At 43.7% G+C, this 26,942-nt stretch overlaps 1 protein-coding gene across 1 annotated transcript; it reads left to right on the top strand.

The window, feature by feature from the left end:
- The first annotated feature begins 19,593 nt into the window (after window positions 1–19,593).
- Window positions 19,594–24,901, top strand: LOC138350474 (uncharacterized). The gene is made up of 2 exons (XM_069301452.1): window positions 19,594–24,020; window positions 24,511–24,901. Exon 1 carries the CDS (start codon window positions 19,594–19,596, stop codon window positions 22,954–22,956), a length of 3,363 nt encoding a protein of 1,120 aa, XP_069157553.1. The 3' UTR covers window positions 22,957–24,020; window positions 24,511–24,901.
- Window positions 24,902–26,942: the final 2,041 nt, after the last annotated feature.

Genomic DNA, 26,942 nt, shown 5'->3' with positions numbered 1-26,942 from the left:
ATATTATAAAATATTCAGTTATAATATAAACTTAATATTAAGTTTGTCATCCTAGGTATGAGTGAGACTAGTGAACACTAATCTCATAAAGGTTCATAAGGACTGTTAAGCAACGTGCCTAGTGAAACTGCAAGCAGGAGATGTTATCCTACCTCAGGTATTCTTAAGCCTACTCCTTGAGACTCATTTCATGAGAATGTACTTTGGAGCTATCACATAGGGGAACTGTCATATAAGAACCCTGATGAAACGGCAAGCAAGAGCTGTAATGCTACTTGAGCTCAGTTGAAACCTAGAGACCCATTTATCTCATGAGCCTATTATATGTACAAATAGGAATAAACTGATATTCAGAGCCTATGGTGTAGGCTCTGATATTCAGACTGTTCCCTCCAGACTTCTTGCACATCTCTCCACTTTGTCCAAAAGTCTGATGAATGATGGAGGAGCGGGCGATCCAGAAGAGGGGTGCATATTCTAGATAAGAGCCAAGTTGTGCTTCATATAAGGTTTTGCAACCCTTGTTGTCAAGGCGTGAGCCGCGCCGTAGAGCTGTACGTTTCTTGGTTGTCTTTTGAGCTAGGTTAAGCACGTGGCTCTTCATTGGCACTGAAGATTCGAACTTCATTCCCAAAATGTCAGTTTCATCTGTAAACTCACTCACTCACGCTCCCTCTCTCTCTCTCTCTCTCTCTGTCTCTCTCTCTCTCTCTCTCTCTCTCTCTCTCTCTCTCTCTCTCTCTCTCTCTCTCTCTCTCTGTCTCTCTCTCTCTCTCTCCCTCTGTCTCTCTCTCTCTCTCTCTCTCTCTCTCTCTCTCTCTCTCTCTCCCTCCCTCTGTCTCTCTCTCTCTCTCTCTCTCTCTCTCTCTCTCTCTCTCTCTCTCTCTCTCTCTCTCTCTCTCTCTCTGTCTCTCTCTCTCTCTCTCTCTCTCTCTCTCTCTCTCTCTGTCTCTCTCTCTCTCTCTCTCTCTCTCTCTCTCTCTGTCTCTCTCTCTCTCTCTCTCTCTCTCTCTCTCTCTCTCTGTCTCTCTCTCTCTCTCTCTCTCTCTCTCTCTCTCTCTCTCTCTCTCTCTCTCTCTCTCTGTCTCTCTCTCTCTCTCTCTCTCTCTCTCTCTCTCTCTCTCTCTCTCTCTCTCTCTCTCCCCCTCTCCCTCTCTCCCTCTTTCTCCCTCCCTCCTATTTCATTATCTCTCGTGTCAAGCACCAAGCACCCGCGCAGCCCGTCAAAGACACAAGCCGTAGCATTCGACAAAACAACTCTGACCTTTTCCAAGCGGCAGACAGCAGCGCCAGTAAAACTTGCCACAAACGCGGGTCCAGCAATAAAAGCCTGGGGTCTGGAGGTCCACCACCACACACATAAACTTTCCTAGACCGGAAAAAATTCACTGCATTTCAAATATGGACAAAATTCATTTGTGTAATTTAATGCTGGTTGTTTATACTCTTTATGTGTCATTTATTCTTTATATGCCATTTTATTTTGTCTAAAACTTCATTATACAAAATGGGTTACAACATTGGTTACATGCGTGGTACAAAGCTAGTTGTCACTCGTCGAGTTCCTCCAGCTCCTCAGATGGAGGGCAGGAACCATGGATGCTGTGTGTGTTTCCTCTCTGGATCGCCACACTAAGGTGCTGAAAGAGGAAACTGGCGGCTCTAGGGTCCTCTTGTTGTTTCAATTAGCTTAGAACCCAGCTCCTTAAAAAAACTAGCAGCATATTTTCCCCAAGTACCAAGTGTCTCTGAGGCAATGGGGACAAAATTGTAGTGGTGATCAAGATCTCTGTATTTACACGACTTGGTTGCTTCCCGGTGAGTTGTAGAACTGCCTGGCTGTGCAACACTGAAGTCAACATAGGTGTTGGGTAAAGTTTAAATGCAAGTGTAGTCCCACACCAACTGTCTACCATTCTTCCAGTGGTTCACTGTGATCCCGTCTGGGCGACCGACAGGCTCGTCAGCATTGCGGGGCATAATGTAACGAGTTTCTCTCTCTGCTGGACAACCGGCTGTGGTAAGGCTCCTCTTAATAATGTAATTTACCTCGCTGTGTTTTGTATACCCATTATCCTGTGATTTGGCATACCAGGCCACGCCGTCCTCACCTGTCGGCCACAGCCGACCTTATTCTACGATTCACCTAACTCCCTTAAGTGTGTGTGTGTGTGTGTGTGTGTGTGTGTGTGTGTGTGTGTGTGTGTGTGTGTGTGTGTGTGTGTGTGATTTAATCGTAGGGAGCCGTGAAGGGTAGGGTGAGGTGATTGTTGCCTGAGTCTGGGTTGTAGTTGTCCGCCAGGTCTTACATCTTCCCTCTGGGTCAATGGAGGATCATTGAACAGCTGCTTGCTCGAAGTCGAATTCATCTGCATGTTGATTACTGGTGTCATAAAATAGCCTCAAGCGTTCTGAGCCTCCTACGATCGTCGGTGCGTGTGGCTATTGTCGTATCGTTAACTATATCTTGGTGATTCAGGATGGTGTTGAGAATGATGTTGCTTAATACCTCCCTCCTGCAAGTGACGTGTAAGACGTCTACTCGGTGTGTTCGTGGTATGTCCAATGTAGCATATATTTCGGAGCGCACGGTCTCCAGGGCTACATGTGTATTGATGTACTTCATCAGTACACCTCAGTGTGTCAGAGGAGGCAGAGATGTTATTTCTCATAATGAGGGAAGATGTATGAGGGTTGTTATAATAAATAGGACGAATCCATGCGTTTTCACTGCAAGGTTTGCAATTCCTGTCAATTATATCTCGTATCACCTTCTCGTATCACCTTCTCATCCTTCTCGTATCACCTTCGAGTAAATGTATTTTTATAATACACAATAATGTCTTCCCGTGGGGGCCGATTTTTCACCCCTTGGGCCTGATTTTCCTCAGTCAGATGGCGGCCTAGCTTCTTACTAACGATTTCTTCGAATTCTGTATTGCTGTAATCGTTGTTCACAACAATTTGGCGGATTCGTTCAAGTTCATGGTGCAAGAGCTGCCAAGAAGAGCATGTACGTATTGCACGACCTACATGTGCATTGATGACACATCAAGGGGACACATCTTCTTTTATACCTGTCAGTGCATTCACTCTTACCGTTCATACATTTTCCTGCATCAGTTGGTTAACGATGCACATCTGTGGTGAACCTGCACGAGTTACCGTCAACCGAGGAATGGAATCCTGCCTCTTTCACTTTTCTCAACCGTGAACTTCAAGCCTGAGAATTGTTGTGACTTACAACGAAGTTTCTCCAATGTGTTATCATTGTCAATACATACGAATATGCCGTCGACATTGCAGTAGATATCGTCGTCAAATATGTCGTCGATATATCTGCAGGAAGGGCTGAACCCTAGTGTCTACTGCAGATATGTTGACATATTCGCCTCTGCTGGACGCCTTGAGGGCCTCTGCTGGAGGCCTTGAAGGCCTCTGTTACACGCATTATGGACTTCTTTTGAACGCCTGTCGTGGCTTTGCCACACGCCTTGAGGGCCTCTGCTGGACGCCCTGAGGGCCTCCCGCACCCATCGAGAGCCTTCCTGGAACTGACTTCAGACCTCTTGAAGTGAAGATTCAGGTCACAGTGAAACAAATATGGTTTCTTTATCTGAAGCTCAAGTCTCTCCGACACAAGTGTTTTCTCTCATGAGTGTGTCTTGTGGTGTGGTGGTTCTTCTCGTCTGGTAGTGTGGTGGTTCTTCTCGGGTGGTAGTGTGGTGGTTCTTCTCGTCTGGTAGTGTGGTGGTTCTTCTCGTCTGGTAGTGTGGTGGTTCTTCTCGTCTGGTAGTGTGGTGGTTCTTCTCGTCTGGTAGTGTGGTGGTTCATCTCGTCTGGTGGTGTGGTGGTTCATCTCGTCTGGTGGTAGTGTGGTGGTTCTTCTCGGGTGGTGGTGTAGTGGTTCATCTCGTCTGGTGGTGTGGTGGTTCATCTCGTCTGGTAGTGTGGTGGTTCATCTCGTCTGGTGGTGTAGTGGTTCATCTCGTCTGGTGGTGTGGTGGTTCTTCTCGTCTGGTGGTGTAGTGGTTCTTCTCGTCTGGTGGTGTGGTGGTTCATCTCGTCTGGTAGTGTGGTGGTTCATCTCGGGTGGTGGTGTGGTGGTTCTTCTCGTCTGGTGGTGTGGTGGTTCATCTCGGGTGGTGGTGTGGTGGTTCTTCTCGTCTGGTGGTGTGGTGGTTCTTCTCGTCTGGTGGTGTGGTGGTTCATCTCGGGTGGTGGTTCTTCTCGTCTGGTGGTGTGGTGGTTCTTCTCGTCTGGTGGTGTGGTGGTTCATCTCGTCTGGTGGTGTGGTGGTTCATCTCGTCTGGGGGTGTGGTGGTTCATCTCGTCTGGGGGTGTGGTGGTTCATCTCGTCTGGGGGTGTGGTGGTTCATCTCGTCTGGGGGTGTGGTGGTTCATCTCGTCTGGTGGTGTGGTGGTTCTTCTCGGGTGGTGGTGTGGTGGTTCTTCTCGTCGGGGGGTGTGGTGGTTCATCTCGTCTGGGGGTGTGGTGGTTCATCTCGTCTGGTGAGACATGATACAATCTCACTTGAACTTGCTACTGTCTCTCGCTATCTCTTATCCTCGTGAGACAGGTGAACCCTGAGTAGCGTGACAAGGGAAACATTGGAGGACACTAGTAGCTTGTGTCATATGGTCTTGATATCCTGTCATGAATAGAATGACAAAAGCACGATATCAGCTTGATATCCGGTTAAAAAACTGCCTCAATTTTTTTAACCGGACCATTTTGTTTTTTTCATTTGTGAGTGAACTCTCGCTATAATGTAGTATTTTACCATGAAAACATTATTGGCGTTAAAGAGATCGATATTGGACGCGAGAGAACTGGTATAGAACAGAGATCTGGATAAACACCTCCAAAGGATACCTGATCAACCAGGCTGTGACTCATACGTCAGGCTGCGAGCAGCCGCGTCCAACAGGAGGCCTGGTCGACGACCGGGCCGCGGGGACACTAAGCCCCGGAAGCACCTCAAGGTAACCTCAAGGTAAGGCGAGTATAGCGCTCTGATCCATGACAATATTGTTAAGGGTTCCTTGGTATATGGTTAGCTTTTCAAACCTATTTACGAAATTGGAAGAATTGGAAGGGTATATCTCGCCTTCTATCTAATACACGGAGAGGTATATCTCGCTTCTCGGTGTTATCTTGAGGTTATCTTGAGATGATTTCGGGGCTTTTTAGTGTCCCCGCGGCCCGGTCCTCGACCAGGCCTCCACCCCCAGGAAGCAGCCCGTGACAGCTGACTAACACCCAGGTACCTATTTTACTGCTAGGTAACAGGGGCATAGGGTGAAAGAAACTCTGCCCATTGTTTCTCGCCGGCGCCTGGGATCGAACCCAGGACCACAGGATCACAAGCCCAGTGTGCTGTCCGCTCGGCCGACCGGCTCCGGTGTATGTACACTGAGAGTATACTTTAGTCCTGGACAGTATTCGGGACAAAAGTATACTTGCAAGTTGATCAGTAAACTATTGTGGTGGCCTTAATAACCCATCAGAATTTGATAGCCCTTAATACCAAAACTTTAGATAAATTTACCGCGTGTGCTGATGTAAGGTTAATAGAATGATCTGTTATAGCACCTTATTTCTGAAATATGACATGATCTGATCATATATATGACCATGAGGTGACCATATATGACCGTGATCTGACCAGACATGACCATGGGCTGACAGTTATGACCATGATCTGACCATATATGACCATGATCTGACCATATATGACCAGATCTGACCATGAACTGACCATATATGACCATGATCTGACCAAATCTGACCATATATGACCATGATCTGACCATATATGACCGTGATCTGACCAGACATGACCATGAGCTGACAGTTATGACCATGATCTGACCAGATATGACCATGATCTGACCAGATATGACCATGATCTGACCAGATATGACCATGATCTGACCAGATATGACCATGATCTGACCAGATATGACCATGATCTGACCAGATATGACCATGATCTGACCAGATATGACCATGATCTGACCATATATGACCATGATCTAACCATATATGACCATGATCTGACCACATATGACCATGATCTGACCACATATGACCATGATCTGACCATGTCCTGACCATATATGACCATGATCTGACCATATATGACCATGTCCTGACCATGTCCTGACCATGATCTGACCATAGATGACCATGATCTGACCAAATATGACCATGATCTGACCATTATAAGCACCGCAACCTGTCCTTACATCTAATGCACTGTAATCAGAACGCTGTAGATCAGAGCGTTAACATTTCGACGTCTTACTGCGGTTTAAAACACCGTGATTGTAACGGATCGTTGGGTCAATGCTCGTCGACCTTGGCAGGTTAGATGGCTTGCCATCCACAGCTAGAAAATATAAGAGGTTATGAAGGGAGTCTCTACGTTAGGCTTTCGACGGTTGGAACGGCGTGCGGGAGCCCAAGAGCTGAAGTTCGGGCTGTCAAATTCTGTTAAGGGAAGCACTGACAAGTAAGTATGCTCTTATGTATACGCGCACGCGCGCGCACACACGCACCATGATCTGTGGACAAAGCTTGAAAAAGTTCAGAGGTATGCCAGTAGACTAGTCCCAGAACTAAGAGGCATGAGTTACGAGGAATGGCTGCGTGAAATGCACCTCACAACACTGGAAGACAGAAGAGTAAGTGGAGACATAATCACTACCTACAAAATTCTCAGAGGAATTGACAGGGTAGATAAGGATAAACTGTTTAACACGGGGGTACGCGAACAAGGGGACACAGGTGGAAGCTGAGTACCCAAATGAGCCACAGAGACGTTAGAAAGAACTTTTTCAGTGTCAGAGTAGTTAGTAAATGGAATGCATTAGGCAGTGATGTGGTGGAGGCTGACTCTCCATACACAGTTTCAAATGTAGATATGATAGAACCCAGTAGGCTCAGGACCCTGTACACCAGTAGATTGACAGTTGAGAGGCGGGACCAAAAAGCCAGAGCTCAATTAACCCCCGCAAGTACAAATAGGTGAGTACACACATACACTGCCGGAAAGCAAGGAGGATAGCTAGGAATAGATGGTATCCTCTTCTTCAGAGATATCTGAAGAGGAAGATAGAAATTTAGAGACCAAAATATAGTTCTAACGAGCAATATCTAGATCTCCAGAGCAAAATATAGAGCCTGAGAGTAAGATCTAGATTTAAAGAGTAAGATCTAGATTTAAAGAGTAAGATAGGGATCTAGAAAGCCAGGAAATGACCTAGAGAACAGGATCTAGCTCTAGAGAGTAAGACAGAGATCTAGAGAGCAAGATAGAGATCTAGCTAACGACTTCTAGATCTATAAAGCAAGATATAAATGTATAGAGCATCATACCATCGCTACTCTCCCCCAACAGATGGAGGTGATATACTGATGCTGGGGATGCTGGCTCACGTTAATGAATGGTCGTGTCCTCATGCTGGTATTATGGCTCATGTTCAACCAAAACATTAACATGTTTCTGTTAAAATGTAATACAATTTCAAATCGAGTAAATACATTTTGTTATGAATATTCATCTTACGTAATATTTTGCATAACGTGCAGAAATGACTTCTATTGCATTCATTAATGATGTAACATTTTGATTAATTGAAATTGAAATAAGTTTATTGAGGTAAAATACACACAAAGGGATGAGGTAGCTCAAGCTTTTGATTAATTATATTCATTGAGTATTTTTTTTTTAATTTAATCAAATTACTTTTGTGTTTTATATTTATTTACATCCCTATTTTTCACCTCTATTTCTCTGACTTCTATCTACACTTCTCCCATTTTCCTCCGCTCTCTCCATCACACCTCTCCCAACTCAGCAGCTACAAACCTCAGAGGTTTAGTCATATCCTTCCGATGAAATGGCTGTTTGTCGCCTGCACTATAATAAAAAACGTGATATGAATGCACATTATGTAATAAATGTTGTCATTGTAATGTAAAGTTTTGAAAATGAAAGTCAGTCGAGTGCTAGGGTCGACATCTTCTGTATCTGAGAGGCTGACAGTATCAGAGTATATATAATTTATTACATTTTTTGTGTGTGGATAGGCAGGCTGGAGGGTTACTGTGTGTGGATAGGCAGGCAGGAGGGTTCCTGTGTGTGTGGATAGGCAGACAGGAGGGTTACTGTGTGTGGATAGGCAGGCAGGAGGGTTGCTGTGTGTGGATAGGCAAACAGGAGGGTTCCTGTGTGTGGATAGGCAGGCAGGAGGGTTACTGTGTGTGGATAGGCAGACAGGAGGGTTACTGTGTGTGGATAGGCAGGCAGGAGGGTTACTGTGTGTGGATAGGCAGGCAGGAGGGTTACTGTGTGTGGATAGGCAGGCAGGAGGGTTACTGTGTGTGGATAGGCAGACAGGAGGGTTCCTGTGTGTGGATAGGCAGACAGGAGGGTTACTGTGTGTGGATAGGCAGACAGGAGGGTTCCTGTGTGTGGATAGGCAGACAGGAGGGTTCCTGTGTGTGGATAGGCAGACAGGAGGGTTCCTGTGTGTGGATAGGCAGACAGGAGGGTTACTGTGTGTGGATAGCAGGCAGGAGGGTTACTGTGTGTGGATAGGCAGACAGGAGGGTTCCTGTGTGTGGATAGGCAGACAGGAGGGTTCCTGTGTGTGGATAGGCAGACAGGAGGGTTCCTGTGTGTGGATAGGCAGGCAGGAGGGTTCCTGTGTGTGGATAGGCAGGCAGGAGGGTTACTGTGTGTGGATAGGCAGACAGGAGGGTTCCTGTGTGTGGATAGGCAGGCTGGAGGGTTCCTGTGTGTGGATAGACAGACAGGAGGGTTCCTGTGTGTGGATAGGCAGGCTGGAGGGTTCCTGTGTGTGGATAGACAGACAGGAGGGTTCCTGTGTGTGGATATGCAGACAGGAGGGTTACTGTGTGTGGATAGGCAGACAGGAGGGTTCCTGTGTGTGTGGATAGGCAGACAGGAGGGTTACTGTGTGTGGATAGGCAGACAGGAGGGTTGCTGTGTGTGGATAGGCAGGCAGGAGGGTTACTGTGTGTGGATAGGCATACAGGAGGGTTACTGTGTGTGGATAGGCAGGCAGGAGGGTTCCTGTGTGTGGATAGGCAGGCAGGAGGGTTACTGTGTGTGGATAGGCAGGCAGGAGGGTTACTGTGTGTGGATAGGCAGGCAGGAGGGTTCCTGTGTGTGTGGATAGGCAGACAGGAGGGTTACTGTGTGAGGATAGGCAGGCAGGAGGGTTACTGTGTGTGGATAGGCAGGCAGGAGGGTTACTGTGTGTGGATAGGCAGGCAGGAGGGTTACTGTGTGTGGATAGGCAGGCAGGAGGGTTCCTGTGTGTGGATAGGCAGGCAGGAGGGTTACTGTGTGTGGATAGGCAGGCAGGAGGGTTACTGTGTGTGGATAGGCAGGCAGGAGGGTTACTGTGTGTGGATAGGCAGGCAGGAGGGTTACTGTGTGTGGATAGGCAGGCAGGAGGGTTACTGTGTGTGGATAGGCAGGCAGGAGGGTTACTGTGTGTGGATAGGCAGGCAGGAGGGTTACTGTGTGTGGATAGGCAGGCAGGAGGGTTACTGTGTGTGGATAGGCAGACAGGAGGGTTACTGTGTGAGGATAGGCAGGCAGGAGGGTTACTGTGTGTGGATAGGCAGGCAGGAGGGTTACTGTGTGTGGATAGGCAGGCAGGAGGGTTACTGTGTGTGGATAGGCAGGCAGGAGGGTTACTGTGTGTGGCTAGGCAGGCAGGAGGGTTACTGTGTGTGGATAGGCAGGCAGGAGGGTTACTGTGTGTGGATAGGCAGACAGGAGGGTTACTGTGTGTGGATAGGCAGGCAGGAGGGTTACTGTGTGTGGATAGGCAGGCTGGAAGGTTACTCAGTAGACAAACTATTGAAGTTCTTGCGAGGCAGGATCAGGTATAACATTTGGGGTTTACGGCTCATGCTCGGTGATGATATGGAAAATTGGTTTACTGAGAATTATATAAAATATATTTAAATGTAATAATTTCCCCTTTAAATTAATGTAAATATAATCTCCATTTTTTGTAAATCATTTAAAGAAAAATAAGTATAACATTCAGGGGTTTTAAAGATCATGTTCTGTGATAATGAACAGAACAGTGGTGGTGGTTGTTCAATGTGAATTACAGTGTAGTATTGCCTTGTAGAACTTATGTATATATGATTTATATTGTATTTTCTTAAATAAAGATAAAAAAAATAGTATCTTAATGTCGCACTTAGGGAGTGTTAGGATGTGGGTTGGTGGCTGAAAGTTAGTAAATATTATATTGAGGGTTGTGGTCACTACTAATGCCTGGTCCAGTGTGAAACTGGAGTTCACGTTGAAAGTGTGCCGAGCCAAAGCAGATGCCAAGTGAGGCTTCATAATTGGTACTATAGTTAAAGTAAGTTGCAAGGTATGGCGGTGAAAGGAGAATATATGGTGCAATGTCTAATGTTATATAGTTATATAGTCTTACAGTCTCCGTGGTGTAGTGGTAAGACACTCGTCTGGCGTTCCGCTAGCGCTATGTCATGGGTTCGTATCCTGGCCGGAGAGAATTTACTGGTCGCAAATCCTTAACTGTAGCCTCTGTTTAACGCAACAGTAAAATGTGTACTTGGTTGTAACAACGATTCTTCGCGGCAGGGGATCGTATTCCAGGGACCTGCCCGAAACGCTACGCGTACTAGTGGCTGTACAAGAATGTAACAACTCTTGTATATATCTCAAAAATAGATCGGTACTCGCAGTGTTCTGGGTACCTCTACTCCATCTGGGGTGGTTAGCATTTATTATTATTTTTTTTACCACAGACGTGGCCACACATTAACAATGCTAACAGCATATATATATATATACAATTTCTTCTGTCCTCCATGGACAGGGTGAGAGATCTGTTAAACATATAGTTCAGGGATTTATTGAACAATCAACCACAGAAGATGATTGTAGTGCTTTTAAAATGTTAATCTAACCTACAGACATAAATACATAGATACACAGAGTTACGTCAGCCTTACATAAAGTGGTCGATGTGTTCTTTACATAGTAACACTAATGTACATTTACAAAGGTGATTTATATGCATTTATATGAATTTATATAGTATAATTAATGTGCATTTACAATGGTGGTTTAGCATTGAGATCGGCTGTAACAATGATCGCGTGTCGTAACTGGTCAAGATATAAATCCAGTTCATTTAAGTTTATAGTGCCACCAGGGTTGTATATATCCAGAAAGAGTATTTGTGGACCATTGTAGACTATTAAGCATGCTATCGTTTCTAGTTTACCGTTCACAAAATGAGTAAGTGTGACAGGTTTACACGTCATATGACTTCGTGTTAAGAGGAAAACAACGCCCCCCCCCCCTCATATGATTGGGTCTGTCCATTTCATCTGAAAGTTTTTGAAAAGATTATATTTGGGAGTGAGCCAGGATTCGGTTACGAAAACGAGGTCCGGTTTTGATGAGTAAAGGAATTGTTTAAGTTCTGTAAGGAATGTTTTAATGCTTTTTGCGTTCCAATTCATGAAGGTTAAGGGGAGCCAGTTAAGATGTTTGGGTTATGGATGCGTCTGGGTTCCTTGGCATGCTAATAGTACGTGTTGCACACCTGGATGTGAATAGGGGTGTGATCTTGGGAGATTGTGTTTAATGTGGTCAGTCAGCCGAAGTGCTAGAACGTTCGGGGGTTGGTTGTGTGTGTGTCTCTGGTTGTGTGTGTTTGTGTATGTGTTTTTGTGTGTGACTGTCTGTAGCCGAGGGTGTGGAGGGTGTGGAGCCAGCCCTGGGGATGGGTTGGGCTAGCTGTGTCAGGAGTTTATTGAGGAACCAGTCCAGAGTCTTTTCTATTGCATTTTCAATGCCAGCAAGAAGTGGCATAGAATGAGGTCTGTATTGAGTTGTGAGTTTGGTGGGGGTGTAGGTGTTGCCTGGAGGTGTGTGGTGGTTGTTGGTTGGTGTGTGGTGGTTGTTGGTTGGTGTGTGGTGGTTGTTGGTTGGTGTGTGGTGGTTGTTGGGTGGTGTGTGGTGGTTGTTGGGTGGTGTGTGGTGGTTGTTGGGTGGTGTGTGGTAGTTGTTGAGTGGTGTGTGGTGGTTGTTGGGTGGTGTGTGGTGGTTGTTGGGTGGTGTGTGGTGGTTGTTGGTTGGTGTGTGGTGGTTGTTGGGTAGTGTGTGGTGGTTGTTGGGTGGTGTGTGGTGGTTGGTGTGTGGTGGTTGTTGGTTGGTGTGTGGTGGTTGTTGGTTGGTGTGTGGTGGTTGTTGGGTGGTGTGTGGTGGTTGTTGGGTGGTGTGTGGTGGTTGTTGGGTGGTGTGTGGTGGTTGTTGGTTGGTGTGTGGTGGTTGTTGAGTGGTGTGTGGTGGTTGTTGAGTGGTGTGTGGTGGTTGTTGGGTGGTGTGTGGTGGTTGTTGAGTGGTGTGTGGTGGTTGTTGGGTGGTGTGTGGTGGTTGTTGGTGGTGTGTGGTGGTTGTTGAGTGGTGTGTGGTGGTTGTTGGGTGGTGTGTGGTGGTTGTTGAGTGGTGTGTGGTGATTGTTGGGTGGTGTGTGGTGGTTGTTGAGTGGTGTGTGGTGGTTGTTGAGTGGTGTGTGGTGGTTGTTGGGTGGTGTGTGGTGGTTGTTGAGTGGTGTGTGGTGGTTGTTGGGTGGTGTGTGGTGGTTGTTGAGTGGTGTGTGGTGGTTGTTGAGTGGTGTGTGGTGGTTGTTGGTGGTGTGTGGTGGTTGTTGAGTGGTGTGTGGTGGTTGTTGGGTGGTGTGTGCTGGTTGTTGAGTGGTGTGTGGTGGTTGTTGGATGGTGTGTGGTGGTTGTTGGTGGTGTGTGGTGGTTGTTGTGTGGTGGTTGTTGGGTGGGGTGTGGTGGTTGTTGGGTGGTGTGTGGTGGTTGTTGGTTGGTGTGTGGTGGTTGTTGGGTGGTGTGTGGTGGTTGTTGGGTGGTGTGTGGTGGTTGTTGGTTGGTGTGTGGTGGTTGTTGGTGGTGTGTGGTGGTTGTTGGGTGGTGTGTGGTGGTTGTTGGATGGTGTGTGGTGGTTGTTGAGTGGTGTGTGGTGGTTGTTGGGTGGTGTGTGGTGGTTGTTGGGTGGTGTGTGGTGGTTGTTGGTTGGTGTGTGGTGGTTGTTGGTGGTGTGTGGTGGTTGTTGGGTGGTGTGTGGTGGTTGTAGGGTGGTGTGTGGTGGTTGTTGGTTGGTGTGTGGTGGTTGTAGGGTGGTGTGTGGTGGTGTTGGGTGATGTGTGGTGGTTGTTGGTGGTGTGTGGTGGTTGTTGAGTGGTGTGTGGTGGTTGTTGGGTGGTGTGTGGTGGTTGTTGGTTGGTGTGTGGTGGTTGTTGGGTGGTGTGTGGTGGTGTTGGGTGATGTGTGGTGGTTGTTGGTGGTGTGTGGTGGTGTTGGTTGGTGTGTGGTGGTTGTTGGTTGGTGTGTGGTGGTTGTTGGGTGGTGTGTGGTGGTTGTTGGGTGGTGTGTGGTGGTGTTGGGTGGTGTGTGGTGGTGTTGAGTGGTGTGTGGTGGTTGTTGAGTGGTGTGTGGTGGTTGTTGAGTGGTGTGTGGTGGTTGTTGGGTGGTGTGTGGTAGTTGTTGAGTGGTGTGTGGTGATTGTTGGGTGGTGTGTGGTAGTTGTTGAGTGGTGTGTGGTGATTGTTGGGTGGTGTGTGGTGGTTGTTGAGTGGTGTGTGGTGGTTGTTGAGTGGTGTGTGGTGGTTGTTGGGTGGTGTGTGGTAGTTGTTGAGTGGTGTGTGGTGATTGTTGGGTGGTGTGTGGTAGTTGTTGAGTGGTGTGTGGTGATTGTTGGGTGGTGTGTGGTGGTTGTTGAGTGGTGTGTGGTGGTTGTTGGGTGGTGTGTGGTGGTTGTTGGGTGGTGTGTGGTGGTTGTTGGGTTGTATGTCGTGGTTGTTAGGAGGAAGTTGTTGGTTAAGGAGGGTGTTAAAACGGTGTTTTTCTTCCTCGCTAATGTCAAGAACATGTCTGACGATACATTTCTTTCATCTATCACCTAATGGTTCATAACAATGTACTTTATATCCCTGGATATCAATAATGGTCGAAAGCTCTAGTTCCTTGTGGGGATTATAGTCCACAACGATTAAATTCTGTCGCTTGTTTGGCCTGATATCGTGTATCTTAATCTTGAACATTTTAGGAATGTCATTGTAAATTATTTTCTATTTTATAGTGGTGTCGAAAACACTCTTATCCTGAGTAGCGTGGTCACCAAACACTCCTACCCTGAGTAGCGTGGTCACCAAGCACGCCTATCCTGAGTGGCGTGGTCACCAAACACTCCTACCCTGAGTGGCGTGGTTACCAAGCACTCCTATCCTGAGTAGCGTGGTTACCAAGCACGCCTATCCTGAGTAGCGTGGTCACCAAGCACGCCTATCCTGAGTGGCGTGGTTACCAAGCACTCCTATCCTGAGTAGCGTGGTTACCAAGCACGCCTATCCTGAGTAGCGTGGTCACCAAGCACGCCTATCCTGAGTGGCGTGGTCACCAAACACTCCTATCCAGAGTAGCGTGGTCACCAAGCACGCCTATCCTGAGTGGCGTGGTCACCAAACACTCCTATCCAGAGTAGCGTGGTCACCAAACACTCCTACCCTGAGTGGCGTGGTCACCAAGCACTCCTACCCTGAGTGGCGTGGTCACCAAACACTCCTATCCAGAGTAGCGTGGTCACCAAGCACGCCTATCCTGAGTGGCGTGGTCACCAAACACTCCTATCCAGAGTAGCGTGGTCACCAAGCACTCCTATCCAGAGTAGCGTGGTCACCAAGCACTCCTACCCTGAGTGGCGTGGTTACCAAACACTCCTACCCTGAGTGGCGTGGTTACCAAGCACTCCTACCCTGAGTGGCGTGGTTACCAAGCACTCCTACCCTGAGTGGCGTGGTTACCAAGCACTCCTACCCTGAGTGGCGTGGTCACCAAGCACGCCTATCCTGAGTGGCGTGGTCACCAAACACTCCTATCCAGAGTTGTGGGAAATTTTTACCCACCATATCTAATAATCATCTAAGAAATGTATAATTTCTATATCATATCTAAATCATATCAAAATCATATCTAAATCGTATCAAATCATATTTGAATCATTAAAGATTCATTATAGCTTGATCCTGGATGACAATGGCACCATGAACACGTACGCAATAGGGGCCCTTTTGATGCCTACGTGACTTTGTACATGATCTTTCAAGGATCCAGAAGCTTCTAGAAGGACTTCTTAATTAAAAAACTATTGGAACATTGATTCAACATCCGGTAGGATTAAAAATCGAATCCTTAATAAGATTCAGTGGTACTTTCAAATACTACTTATAATCTTTAAATCTTATATCTAATTATATTATAATCACATCTTATCTTAATCATAAGTCTAGACTGTAAAAATAATCAATCAATATTCATTGCAAGCTACCTCTCAAGGGAGAGGGGGAAGGCTCTCGGGGGGCGAGAAGCGCCCACGACGATGCCTCGAGGCACTCCGCGTTTGTTTACAATTGAGTGAACAAGTGACTGATCCTTAGCGAACATTACCAGCTCAAGGACACCTTATCTAATATTTTTTATCGCCAGTGAATACTCTCTAGAACTGGGGGAGTACCTGGACAATATCTACAAGGAAAATCCTGGAACATTACATAAAATAAGAGTGTATAGTGGAGATCACGGTGACACGGTTTCCTCCACCTTCATTCTTTATCTTTATCAACTCATTCTTCTGCAACAGCAGGGACAATCACGTAGCAACGCTACCAGATCATCATACAGCAACGCTGTAGCAAAATATCGTGCCTAAACTCAACAAGAGAGAGTTAATCAGTCTGGCAAACTTGTCAGACAGGCACCCCGACTGGCAGAGAAGTATATTGAAGGTTATTTGGTATATGATTGGCCAATTGTATGCTTGTGTAGCTTTAATATCCTATAAATCTGTCTGTTGGTTAAAAAGCGAGGCTAAGCCTCACATATCGGTACGTTTATTAAAATTGTAGTGTAGCTGTGAATCTTATCCAAGCACTGAACCTCATGAGTGTCCATTCTGTCAGAAAAGAATTCAGCCTCAATAAGTAAAAACCTCACAAGTGTCCACAGTCTTGGAAGAGATTCAGTCAAGCTAACTGTATAAAGTGAATATGTCTGCATATATATTTGAATATATAAATTAAATTATCAATTGCTTGCTTAGTTATTTATAAGTTATCATATAAGTTCATTTAATTGAATATAATTTCTAGTACTTGACAGTATTTAGACTACATTTAAGGTCATTTATTATACTTTTACAATTTAATTTGTTGTTTATAGTATAAGTACATATTGGCTGTTAAGTTATGGTGCTAGGTTAGACTATGTATGTTTAAATCCCTGATTTAAACAGAGCCAGTGTTCAGTCAGATAACTGAATTTATCAAATCTTATCCTTGTATAAAATACAAGCTGATGTGAGATCCCTGTCTACAGGTGGATTGGAACTTCTATCAACATAGTCATTCACCCCACCTGTCCCTTACAGCCCACAGTTTGTCATTAGGAAAAGAGGATTTAGGATTTACAACCCTAGCTAGAGATTTTAATTGAATTAATTTGCAGACAGTAATTTTTTAATTTAGTTCAGTACAAGTCCCTGGTAGTCTCCTCTTATATCAATCCCAGCAGGTTTTTCCCACATTAATGGTCCTTCGAACCTAGATAATAATGGTCCTTTATACCTAGATATTTATGATCATTCGTTTACCGAATATTTCAATGCCAAATACATAAGAAACTTCTTGATTTTGCATTGGAATAATTCTTACATATTCTAGCCTAGCCTAGCTATCAGCCAATATTTATCATAGCTATACATCTAAGTAAACAAATAGTTTGCAGTGGCTTAAGCCACCGTATCCATTAACTAGTAAGCATTCATAACAAACTGATACTGTTTTGTGTTAAGAAACCACAGTAATTAAGTATATCAGTGTCAAAGACACAACTGCATCTTAATCATAAATACCATTACCTACCTTATTGTGGTAACATTACATGTATATTTAAGTGTATTATCTAGCATTATCTCTAATCTACTGATTTTCAGAGCTGCTCATTACATAATATTCTTTAAAAAAGTGTTATCATCACTGTAAGAGCATTCATTACAATCTAACCATAATATACTGTACATACCCTATAACAGGTAAAACCAGTAGACATTCTACTGTATTTTATCTAACAATTATTATGGTAACAGATTTTGTAATAACTTTGCAAAAATAGTGCCATTTACTATTTTTAAAAAATTATTACAGGATTTACCAACTTGGTGCATTCGGGTCACAAATCAAATTATTACAGTACTTTTGATAATTGAACACCTGCTACAACCAGATTCCAGGGAGGAAATGAAGGACGATCTTTGGAATCATTACCTAAGTAGACAGGAAAGCTCATTTATCAAAATACATTAACATCAAACATATTTATCAGAAAAAAGAGAAAAATCTCGGAATCTCCGAAACTCGGAAAAGGTCAAAATGGCTAACAGTGTTCCACCAGCAGCTGAAACAGGAAATAGGAGGACACTTAATGGTCTGCAAAATCACCTAACTCAACTGATTGACAAATGTCAAAAGTTGGCTAGACAACCATCTCCTGATTTAATAATTCTGAATACCAGAGTAAAAGCAGCTGTGGATAAGTATGAACAAATCAAACGCCATGCAGAGATTTATCTAACAGAAATGGCTAATGCAGATTTAACCCGAAAGGAACTTCAGGAAATTGTCGTTGAAATGACAATGTATGAAGATAAAATCCAAGATCAACTTGATCCTTTAATCAAACAAATATCTCAAGCAGGAACCCAATCCAATGTGAGCTCATCCACTCAACAGAGCAATGCAACTATCACACATATAGCCGCAGAGCTCCCAAAGGTACAATTACCATATTTTGAGGGCAAGGATGAAGACGATTGGGATACCTTCTGGAGACACTTTGATTCTATAATAAATTCCAAGCCCTCTCTCAAAAAGGCGACAAAGTTTCAATATTTGCAAGGCCAGTTACGGGGAGAGGCAAGGCAGGTCATTGCTAATTTGTCATTAACAGATGATGATTACGACCATGCCTTACAGTTGTTACAAGATAACTACAGTGATAAGGAGACTGCAATTGCACGTCTCTCATACAAATTATTGGATTTACCCTCTCCAAATAAAAGTTATGAGTCACTACAATCATTTCGATTGTCTATAGAATCAATCATCAAAGCCCTCAGTACAAAAGTACCTGTAGGTGATGCAGAGTGGCTTATAAAGTTAATCATTCAAAGGAAACTTCCAAATGAGGTCATAGACAGCCTATGCACTCATTATAACACCAACATCTTATCACAAAGCCAAATCATTGATGGACTTCGAGCTTACGTACAAAGATTACGAAGCCGAGGAAAACTTAGATCTCAAGAAAAAATCCCCAAAGGTGAATCCACGGACAAAAGCAAAAATGTCCAGAATGGCAGTCAAAAATCAAGGCAACAAAACTCCTCTTCTGCAAAGTGGAAACAGAATAATGTTGGCTCTTATGCTATATCCCCCACAGTTAACAGAACTGTAGGAAACCAAGCTCCTAAGACAGATAAGACAAAAGGAGCTACAAGTGCCCCAAAATGTTTATTCTGTCAAGAAGCACATACCATTTATCAATGCACAGTTTATGTAGGCCGTGCCAGTCGAATCGATCGACTGAAATCTCTGAACAGGTGCATCCGTTGTCTACGGAAGCACGATACAAGTGAGTGTATCACTCAATTGCAAAACTGCCAATATTGTCATAAAAGTGTACATCACACAGCACTCTGTGGTGATATTAACACTCAATCCAGATCACAGACTTCCAATAATCAACCTGCATCTCAGGCAAAGCCCAAAGATGATAATACCACAACAGCCGTACAATTCTGTACAGTAATGAGCAATATCAACGACTTGGATACAGAAATTGTTACAGCAGCCATATTGCCTACTGCACAGCTAGAACTATGCAATCAAGGAATTTGTATTCCAACTAGAGGCTTTTTTGATCAAGGGTCACAGAAAACCTTTATCAGTAAAAAGATGGCAGAAGATTTACAACTTAAATCTTCAAAGCAAGTATCTACATCCATATCAGGGTTTTTTACTAATTCTGGTCGTAGAACCTTTCCAGTAGTAAAACTCAATGTCTGTCTAGGTACATCCCAAAGGACAGTAGAAGCCATAGTAGTTGATAAAATTCCTACTGAAATGGAAGTGACTGGTCTGACAGCCACAATTAAATTCCTAAAAGAAAAAGGAATCCAATTAGCAGATCCTCTACTTGATTCTGACTACATAGGGGATATCGGAATCCTGATTGGAGCTGACTACTATCATCGATTCATTCTGGGATCAGAAGAATCTATGGGTATGAATATACTCAAATCAGCAGGAGGCATATTGATGACAGGACCTATACTAGATCTTGAACCTTCAACTCCTGAAAAATCACATCATACAGAAACTGTAATAGTGGCATGACTAGGCAAAGAACAGTCACCACTTAAAATCCCCCACATGATTGATGATGGATTAGAATCTGTACCTCAATTGTGGGAACTTGATGCCATAGGAATAATTCCTGAACAACCAAGTCCTGATGATGTCTGTGCATATAATCAATACTTAGAAACTGTACAGTACTATGATGGACAGTACTGGGTAAGGCTACCATGGAAAATCAACCATAAAACCTTACCTACCAATTATCACATGGCTTATAGTCAATTTAAATCTCAACTAGCAAAGCTAAGAAAAAGGCCTGAGCATTTAAAACTCTATCATGAGATTATTGCTCAACAATTAAAGAATAAATTCATCGAAGTCGTGAAACATGACAATAAGCAAACAGGCCATTTTTTACCACACATGGCTGTAAAGAGAGAATCAAAAACAACTCCTTTACGGATAGTTTTTAATTGTAGCTCTAAATCTGGACCCCAAGGAACCAGTCTAAATGATTGTTTGCAAACAGGTCCTAGTCTAACTCAGAAATTGTATGACATACTGTTGAAGTTTAGACTTAACAAATATGCGTATTCAGCAGATATAAGTAAGGCCTTTCTAAGAGTTGGCTTGCAGGAACAAGATAGAGACTTCACTAAGTTTCTATGGGTAGAGAACCCAGAAGATGTCAATAGTCCTGTAGTGACTTTCAGATTCTCTTCAGTTCTTTTCGGCGCGACAAGCAGTCCATTTCTGTTGCAAGCAACTCTAGATACTCATCTGAAGAAATCATCAAGTCCCTGTAAGACTGAAATCAGTCAAAATCTGTATGTAGATAATTTTCAAGGGACAGTTAACAGTACTACTGAATTGTTACAATTATATCAAGAGGCCAACAAGGAGCTACAAGGTGCCAACATGCCACTACAATCTTGGGCCTCTAATAATGCAACATTGAATAATCAAATAGCAAGAGATTACCCTGAATATCACGTACCAGAAACACAAAAGGTGTTAGGTATGGATTGGGATTTAATCTCGGACACAATATCGATCAAATCTGTGCCAGTAAATTACAACATCACTACAAAAAGGGATTTGCTTTCACAAGTAAGCAAAGTATTCGACCCACTGGGTCTACTAAATCCTTTGACTATCAAGTGGCGTTTATTGGTGCAACAAGCATGGAAGGCTAAGGTTGGTTGGGATGATCCACTACCAATCCAGTTACAAAAAGCTTGGATGGAAGTAGCTCAAGAACAAACTTTAGTTGAAAAGATAATCTTTCCAAGACACATAGTCGAGGAAAATGAAGAAGTATCACTACATGTATTCGCAGACTCGTCAGCCAAAGCTTTTGGAGCTTGTGCTTACTTAGTGACTTCTAATCAATCATATCTTATCACCTCTAAGGCCAGAGTCGCTCCATTAAAAAAGAGGACTTTGCCTCAGATGGAATTAACAGCACTGCTAACTGGCACACGCTTAGCAGTGCATATCAAACAAGTCTTGTCAACCATGAACATCAAAGATGTCATTATATGGTCTGACAATGAAGCTGTCTTACAATGGGTACGAAACGACAACTGTCCAACTCCATATGTAAAAAATCGCGTCTCGGAAATTAAAGAAATTTCCGCAGGCTTTCAATTGTTGCATGTACCAACAAAGGATAATCCAGCTGATCTCTTATCAAGAGGTATGACATTTAAACAGTTTGCAAAGGCAGATATTTGGTTTCATGGGCCTCGATGGTTAGTGAATGGTAGTTGGCCTGAACAAAAGCCACACGTCATTACGACACAAACCATAACTACCACCAGGCAGCGAGCTCAAATATCAGTCTTGGATTGTACTCGTTACTCCTCGCTCATCAAATTAATCAATGTAACACAGAACGTGTTTCAATATCTCAGGAAAAAAGGTATAAAATACACTTTTCCAGATGCACTTCTCTATTGGGTAAGACAAGCCCAGAGAGAAACTTATGGGAATAACTATGAAAATCTTCCGCATAAGTTAAAACACAATCTCGGTCTGTGGATAGACCAAGAAAATCACAACATTCTGCGTTGTGGAGGGAGACTTAAACACGCAGATATCAATCTAGATACCGTGCATCCATGGCTTTTACCAAAAAATCATTGGATCACAAGGTTGATTGTGTTGCATACACATCAACAAATCATCAAACATGGAGGAGTGTTAGACACACTCACACAAATCAGACAGCAGTACTGGATTCCTCAGGGAAGACAGTCAGTCAAATCAATCTTAAAGAATTGCATGATATGCCGAAGGTACGATGCAAGAACTTGCTCTTATCCAGGGCCACCACCCCTACCAAAGGAACGAGTGGTCCATCTACAACCTTTCGAAACGACAGGAGTAGATTATACAGGAGCAATATATCTAACAGGGACTGCAGATAAGCAACCTATCAAGGCATACATCTGTCTGTTCACCTGTGCTACCACCAGGGCAGTACATCTAGAGGTAACACCCGATATGACTGCTCAATCATTTATTCAAGCTTTCCGCAGATTCGCAGCACGCCGATCATGCCCTAAGCTGATGATTTCAGATAACGGAGCAAACTTGGTAGCTGGAGAAGCATGTCTACGGGAAATCTGTTCCCATCCTGCAGTTACTTCCACACTGGAACAGCGTCATTGCAGATGGAAATTTATCCCTCCGAGAGCCCCATGGCACGGAGGATTTTATGAACGGTTAATAGGAACTGTAAAAAGATCCTTGAGAAAATCTCTACACCGTCAGAAAATCAATCTTCAAGAACTCCAGACAGTAATCACGGAAATAGAATCAAGGGTGAATAACCGGCCGTTGACTTACTTGTCTGAGGATCCTACTCAACGTGAGCCATTAAGTCCTGCCCACCTAATGTATGGAAGACTTCTGTCTCCAGTACCATCTCTAGTGGATGATGAGATCAGAGATCCCTCATATGTGGGTCAGAGCGAGTTGGTTCAGGGGTATAAGCATCTGTCCAGCATAATCCAAAAATGGAATGATGTTTGGACAAAAGAATATCTTACATCTCTACGAGAACATCACTATGGGGCCAATGTCCCCCATAATATAGCTAATCTCCAACCTGGCGATATTGTCTTGGTAGACAGTGATGGCCCTAGGGCTGACAGGCCATTAGGTAAAGTTGTCTCAGTCCATCCAGATAGTCAGGGGATTTTGAGAATAGTCAAAATCCTGTCTAAAGGAACAACTTCCCTGAAGACATTGGACAAACTCATCCACATGGAATCAGTGAGCCAGCTGCAGTTAGATCCTGAGAGACCTCAAGACACTCTAACTCCACAAGACCCACAGACTCCTAACAGACACAATCGTCCACAACGGACAGCAGCACAAAAGTGCAAGCAAAATTTGCACTTGTATTATCAATCCAATGGAGAGTAAATAAATACATATGGTTACTATTGTCCTAAGTATTGGACTCTGTGCCAGTTCTCTCCCTCTGGAAGATGTGGGAAATTTTTACCCACCATATCTAATAATCATCTAAGAAATGTATAATTTCTATATCATATCTAAATCATATCAAAATCATATCTAAATCGTATCAAATCATATTTGAATCATTAAAGATTCATTATAGCTTGATCCTGGATGACAATGGCACCATGAACACGTACGCAATAGGGGCCCTTTTGATGCCTACGTGACTTTGTACATGATCTTTCAAGGATCCAGAAGCTTCTAGAAGGACTTCTTAATTAAAAAACTATTGGAACATTGATTCAACATCCGGTAGGATTAAAAATCGAATCCTTAATAAGATTCAGTGGTACTTTCAAATACTACTTATAATCTTTAAATCTTATATCTAATTATATTATAATCACATCTTATCTTAATCATAAGTCTAGACTGTAAAAATAATCAATCAATATTCATTGCAAGCTACCTCTCAAGGGAGAGGGGGAAGGCTCTCGGGGGGCGAGAAGCGCCCACGACGATGCCTCGAGGCACTCCGCGTTTGTTTACAATTGAGTGAACAAGTGACTGATCCTTAGCGAACATTACCAGCTCAAGGACACCTTATCTAATATTTTTTATCGCCAGTGAATACTCTCTAGAACTGGGGGAGTACCTGGACAATATCTACAAGGAAAATCCTGGAACATTACATAAAATAAGAGTGTATAGTGGAGATCACGGTGACACGGTTTCCTCCACCTTCATTCTTTATCTTTATCAACTCATTCTTCTGCAACAGCAGGGACAATCACGTAGCAACGCTACCAGATCATCATACAGCAACGCTGTAGCAAAATATCGTGCCTAAACTCAACAAGAGAGAGTTAATCAGTCTGGCAAACTTGTCAGACAGGCACCCCGACTGGCAGAGAAGTATATTGAAGGTTATTTGGTATATGATTGGCCAATTGTATGCTTGTGTAGCTTTAATATCCTATAAATCTGTCTGTTGGTTAAAAAGCGAGGCTAAGCCTCACATATCGGTACGTTTATTAAAATTGTAGTGTAGCTGTGAATCTTATCCAAGCACTGAACCTCATGAGTGTCCATTCTGTCAGAAAAGAATTCAGCCTCAATAAGTAAAAACCTCACAAGTGTCCACAGTCTTGGAAGAGATTCAGTCAAGCTAACTGTATAAAGTGAATATGTCTGCATATATATTTGAATATATAAATTAAATTATCAATTGCTTGCTTAGTTATTTATAAGTTATCATATAAGTTCATTTAATTGAATATAATTTCTAGTACTTGACAGTATTTAGACTACATTTAAGGTCATTTATTATACTTTTACAATTTAATTTGTTGTTTATAGTATAAGTACATATTGGCTGTTAAGTTATGGTGCTAGGTTAGACTATGTATGTTTAAATCCCTGATTTAAACAGAGCCAGTGTTCAGTCAGATAACTGAATTTATCAAATCTTATCCTTGTATAAAATACAAGCTGATGTGAGATCCCTGTCTACAGGTGGATTGGAACTTCTATCAACATAGTCATTCACCCCACCTGTCCCTTACAGCCCACAGTTTGTCATTAGGAAAAGAGGATTTAGGATTTACAACCCTAGCTAGAGATTTTAATTGAATTAATTTGCAGACAGTAATTTTTTAATTTAGTTCAGTACAAGTCCCTGGTAGTCTCCTCTTATATCAATCCCAGCAGGTTTTTCCCACAAGAGTAGCGTGGTCACCAAGCACGCCTATCCTGAGTGGCGTGATTACCAAACACTCCTACCCTGAGTGGCGTGGTTACCAAACACTCCTACCCTGAGTGGCGTGGTTACCAAACACTCCTACCCTGAGTGGCGTGGTTACCAAGCACTCCTACCCTGAGTGGCGTGGTTACCAAGCACTCCTACCCTGAGTGGCGTGATTACCAAGCACTCCTACCCTGAGTGGCGTGGTTACCAAACACTCCTACCCTGAGTGGCGTGGTTACCAAACACTCCTACCCTGAGTGGCGTGGTTACCAAGCACTCCTACCCTGAGTGGCGTGGTTACCAAGCACTCCTACCCTGAGTGGCGTGGTTACCAAGCACTCCTACCCTGAGTGGCGTGGTTACCAAGCACTCCTACCCTGAGTGGCGTGGTTACCAAGCACTCCTACCCTGAGTGGCGTGGTTACCAAGCACTCCTACCCTGAGTGGCGTGGTTACCAAGCACTCCTACCCTGAGTGGCGTGGTTACAAATGAAATGATAAATGTTTTCAAGTCAGGAGAATTTGGCCTGCCTTTGTGTAGTCGATGTTTGTCAACAGACCACGTGGGGCCGGGATGGCCATTGTTTACATCAGACCATGTGGGGCCGGGATGGTCATTGTTTACATCAGACCACGTGGGGCCGGGATGGCCATTGTTTACATCAGACCATGTGGGGCCGGGATGACCATTGTTTACATCAGACCACGTGGGGCCGGGATGGCCATTGTTTACATCAGACCATGTGGGGCCGGGATGACCATTGTTTACATCAGACCACGTGGGGCCGGGATGGCCATTGTTTACATCAGACCACGTGGGGCCGGGATGGTCATTGTTTACATCAGACCACGTGGGGCCGGGATGGCCATTGTTTACATCAGACCATGTGGGGCCGGGATGGTCATTGTTTACATCAGACCACGTGGGGCCGGGATGGCTATTGTTTATATCAGGTCGTAGTGGCGGCGGTCCGCCTCTCGTCTGGTCACCTTACGGTGATGTGTGCTTCCTTGCTTCCTGCTTCTTGATCCTCCTCAAAGCACGGGGAACCATCTTTATCCGAGTGGTTGGGCATCTCCTCCACCCGTCGCCATGTTGGAGATCCTCCCGCTGAAAAGTATCCGTCTCGAGCTCAACAGTTCTGTAACGTAACCGAGTTCCTCATATCTATTCAGTGTAAAATAATCCTGTATTGCTCAGTAAAACCAGTTGTGAAATTGTATCCCAAGATGTATTTCTGGTCCCATGTAGAATAAGATTTATTGTCGAATTCAGTGCTTTTGTTGAGTATATATATATATATATATATATATATATATATATATATATATATATATATATATATATATATATATATATATATATAATAGCCTTCCCATTATTAGTAAGAAAGTAAGAACGGGTTTTGTTAGTTGAAATCTAGAGTACCGCTTCCAAACTCATGCCATTACATAGTTAACATAGGTCGATTCCCGCCGGCACCGGGAATCGAACCCCGGTTCACAGGACTACGAGTCCACTCAGCCACCAGTCCCTCTGGTGTGTGTGTGTACTTATATCACCTAGTTGGCCTAATATCCACGCAAATAATGCAACTCTTAGTTGTAGTTCAACGTAGTTTTGATATATTAAAGTCTTGAAGCTCCCATGATAAAGCAGGAGTGACGGTATGTCCAGTAACAAAATATAGTTCCAGTGATTGTCACCAAGAAAATCAGAAAACCTTTCAAAGATGCGTTAACTTTCTTGCACATTTTCTGAACACTTTTAAAGCATTATGAATTGTTGGCAAGAAAAATCAAGTATAGTAAACTTTGTTTTAAATTTATAAAAGGATCGGAAATTTTCATATACATTGAAGGACATTCGTTATTTTGAAGGAAATGATTGATAGAAATGATACAAACTAATTATAGTTTGTTAATTTTTAACTTAACGCCTTGAAAGATTCGTATGTTGTCAGTGCTTTTATATGCCCAATTGGTACATGTCGGCATCAACTTTCTCTATATATAGGCACGACAACATCTCTTTTCAAGGCTCTTGACCATGCACAAAAGGCTCTATTGAAGATCGCATCATTTCTGTACACAACCAGCCCATCACTAGAGACACCCCGACCAACAACACAGATATAGGAGAATCAACATAGCAGAAGCACTTCACATCAAACACTAATTAAATTAGCAACAGCTAACC

This window comes from Procambarus clarkii, chromosome 45 (genome assembly GCF_040958095.1).
Source record: "Procambarus clarkii isolate CNS0578487 chromosome 45, FALCON_Pclarkii_2.0, whole genome shotgun sequence".
NCBI classification, from domain to species: domain Eukaryota; kingdom Metazoa; phylum Arthropoda; class Malacostraca; order Decapoda; family Cambaridae; genus Procambarus; species Procambarus clarkii.
This window is presented reverse-complemented; position numbering and strand designations above follow the sequence as displayed.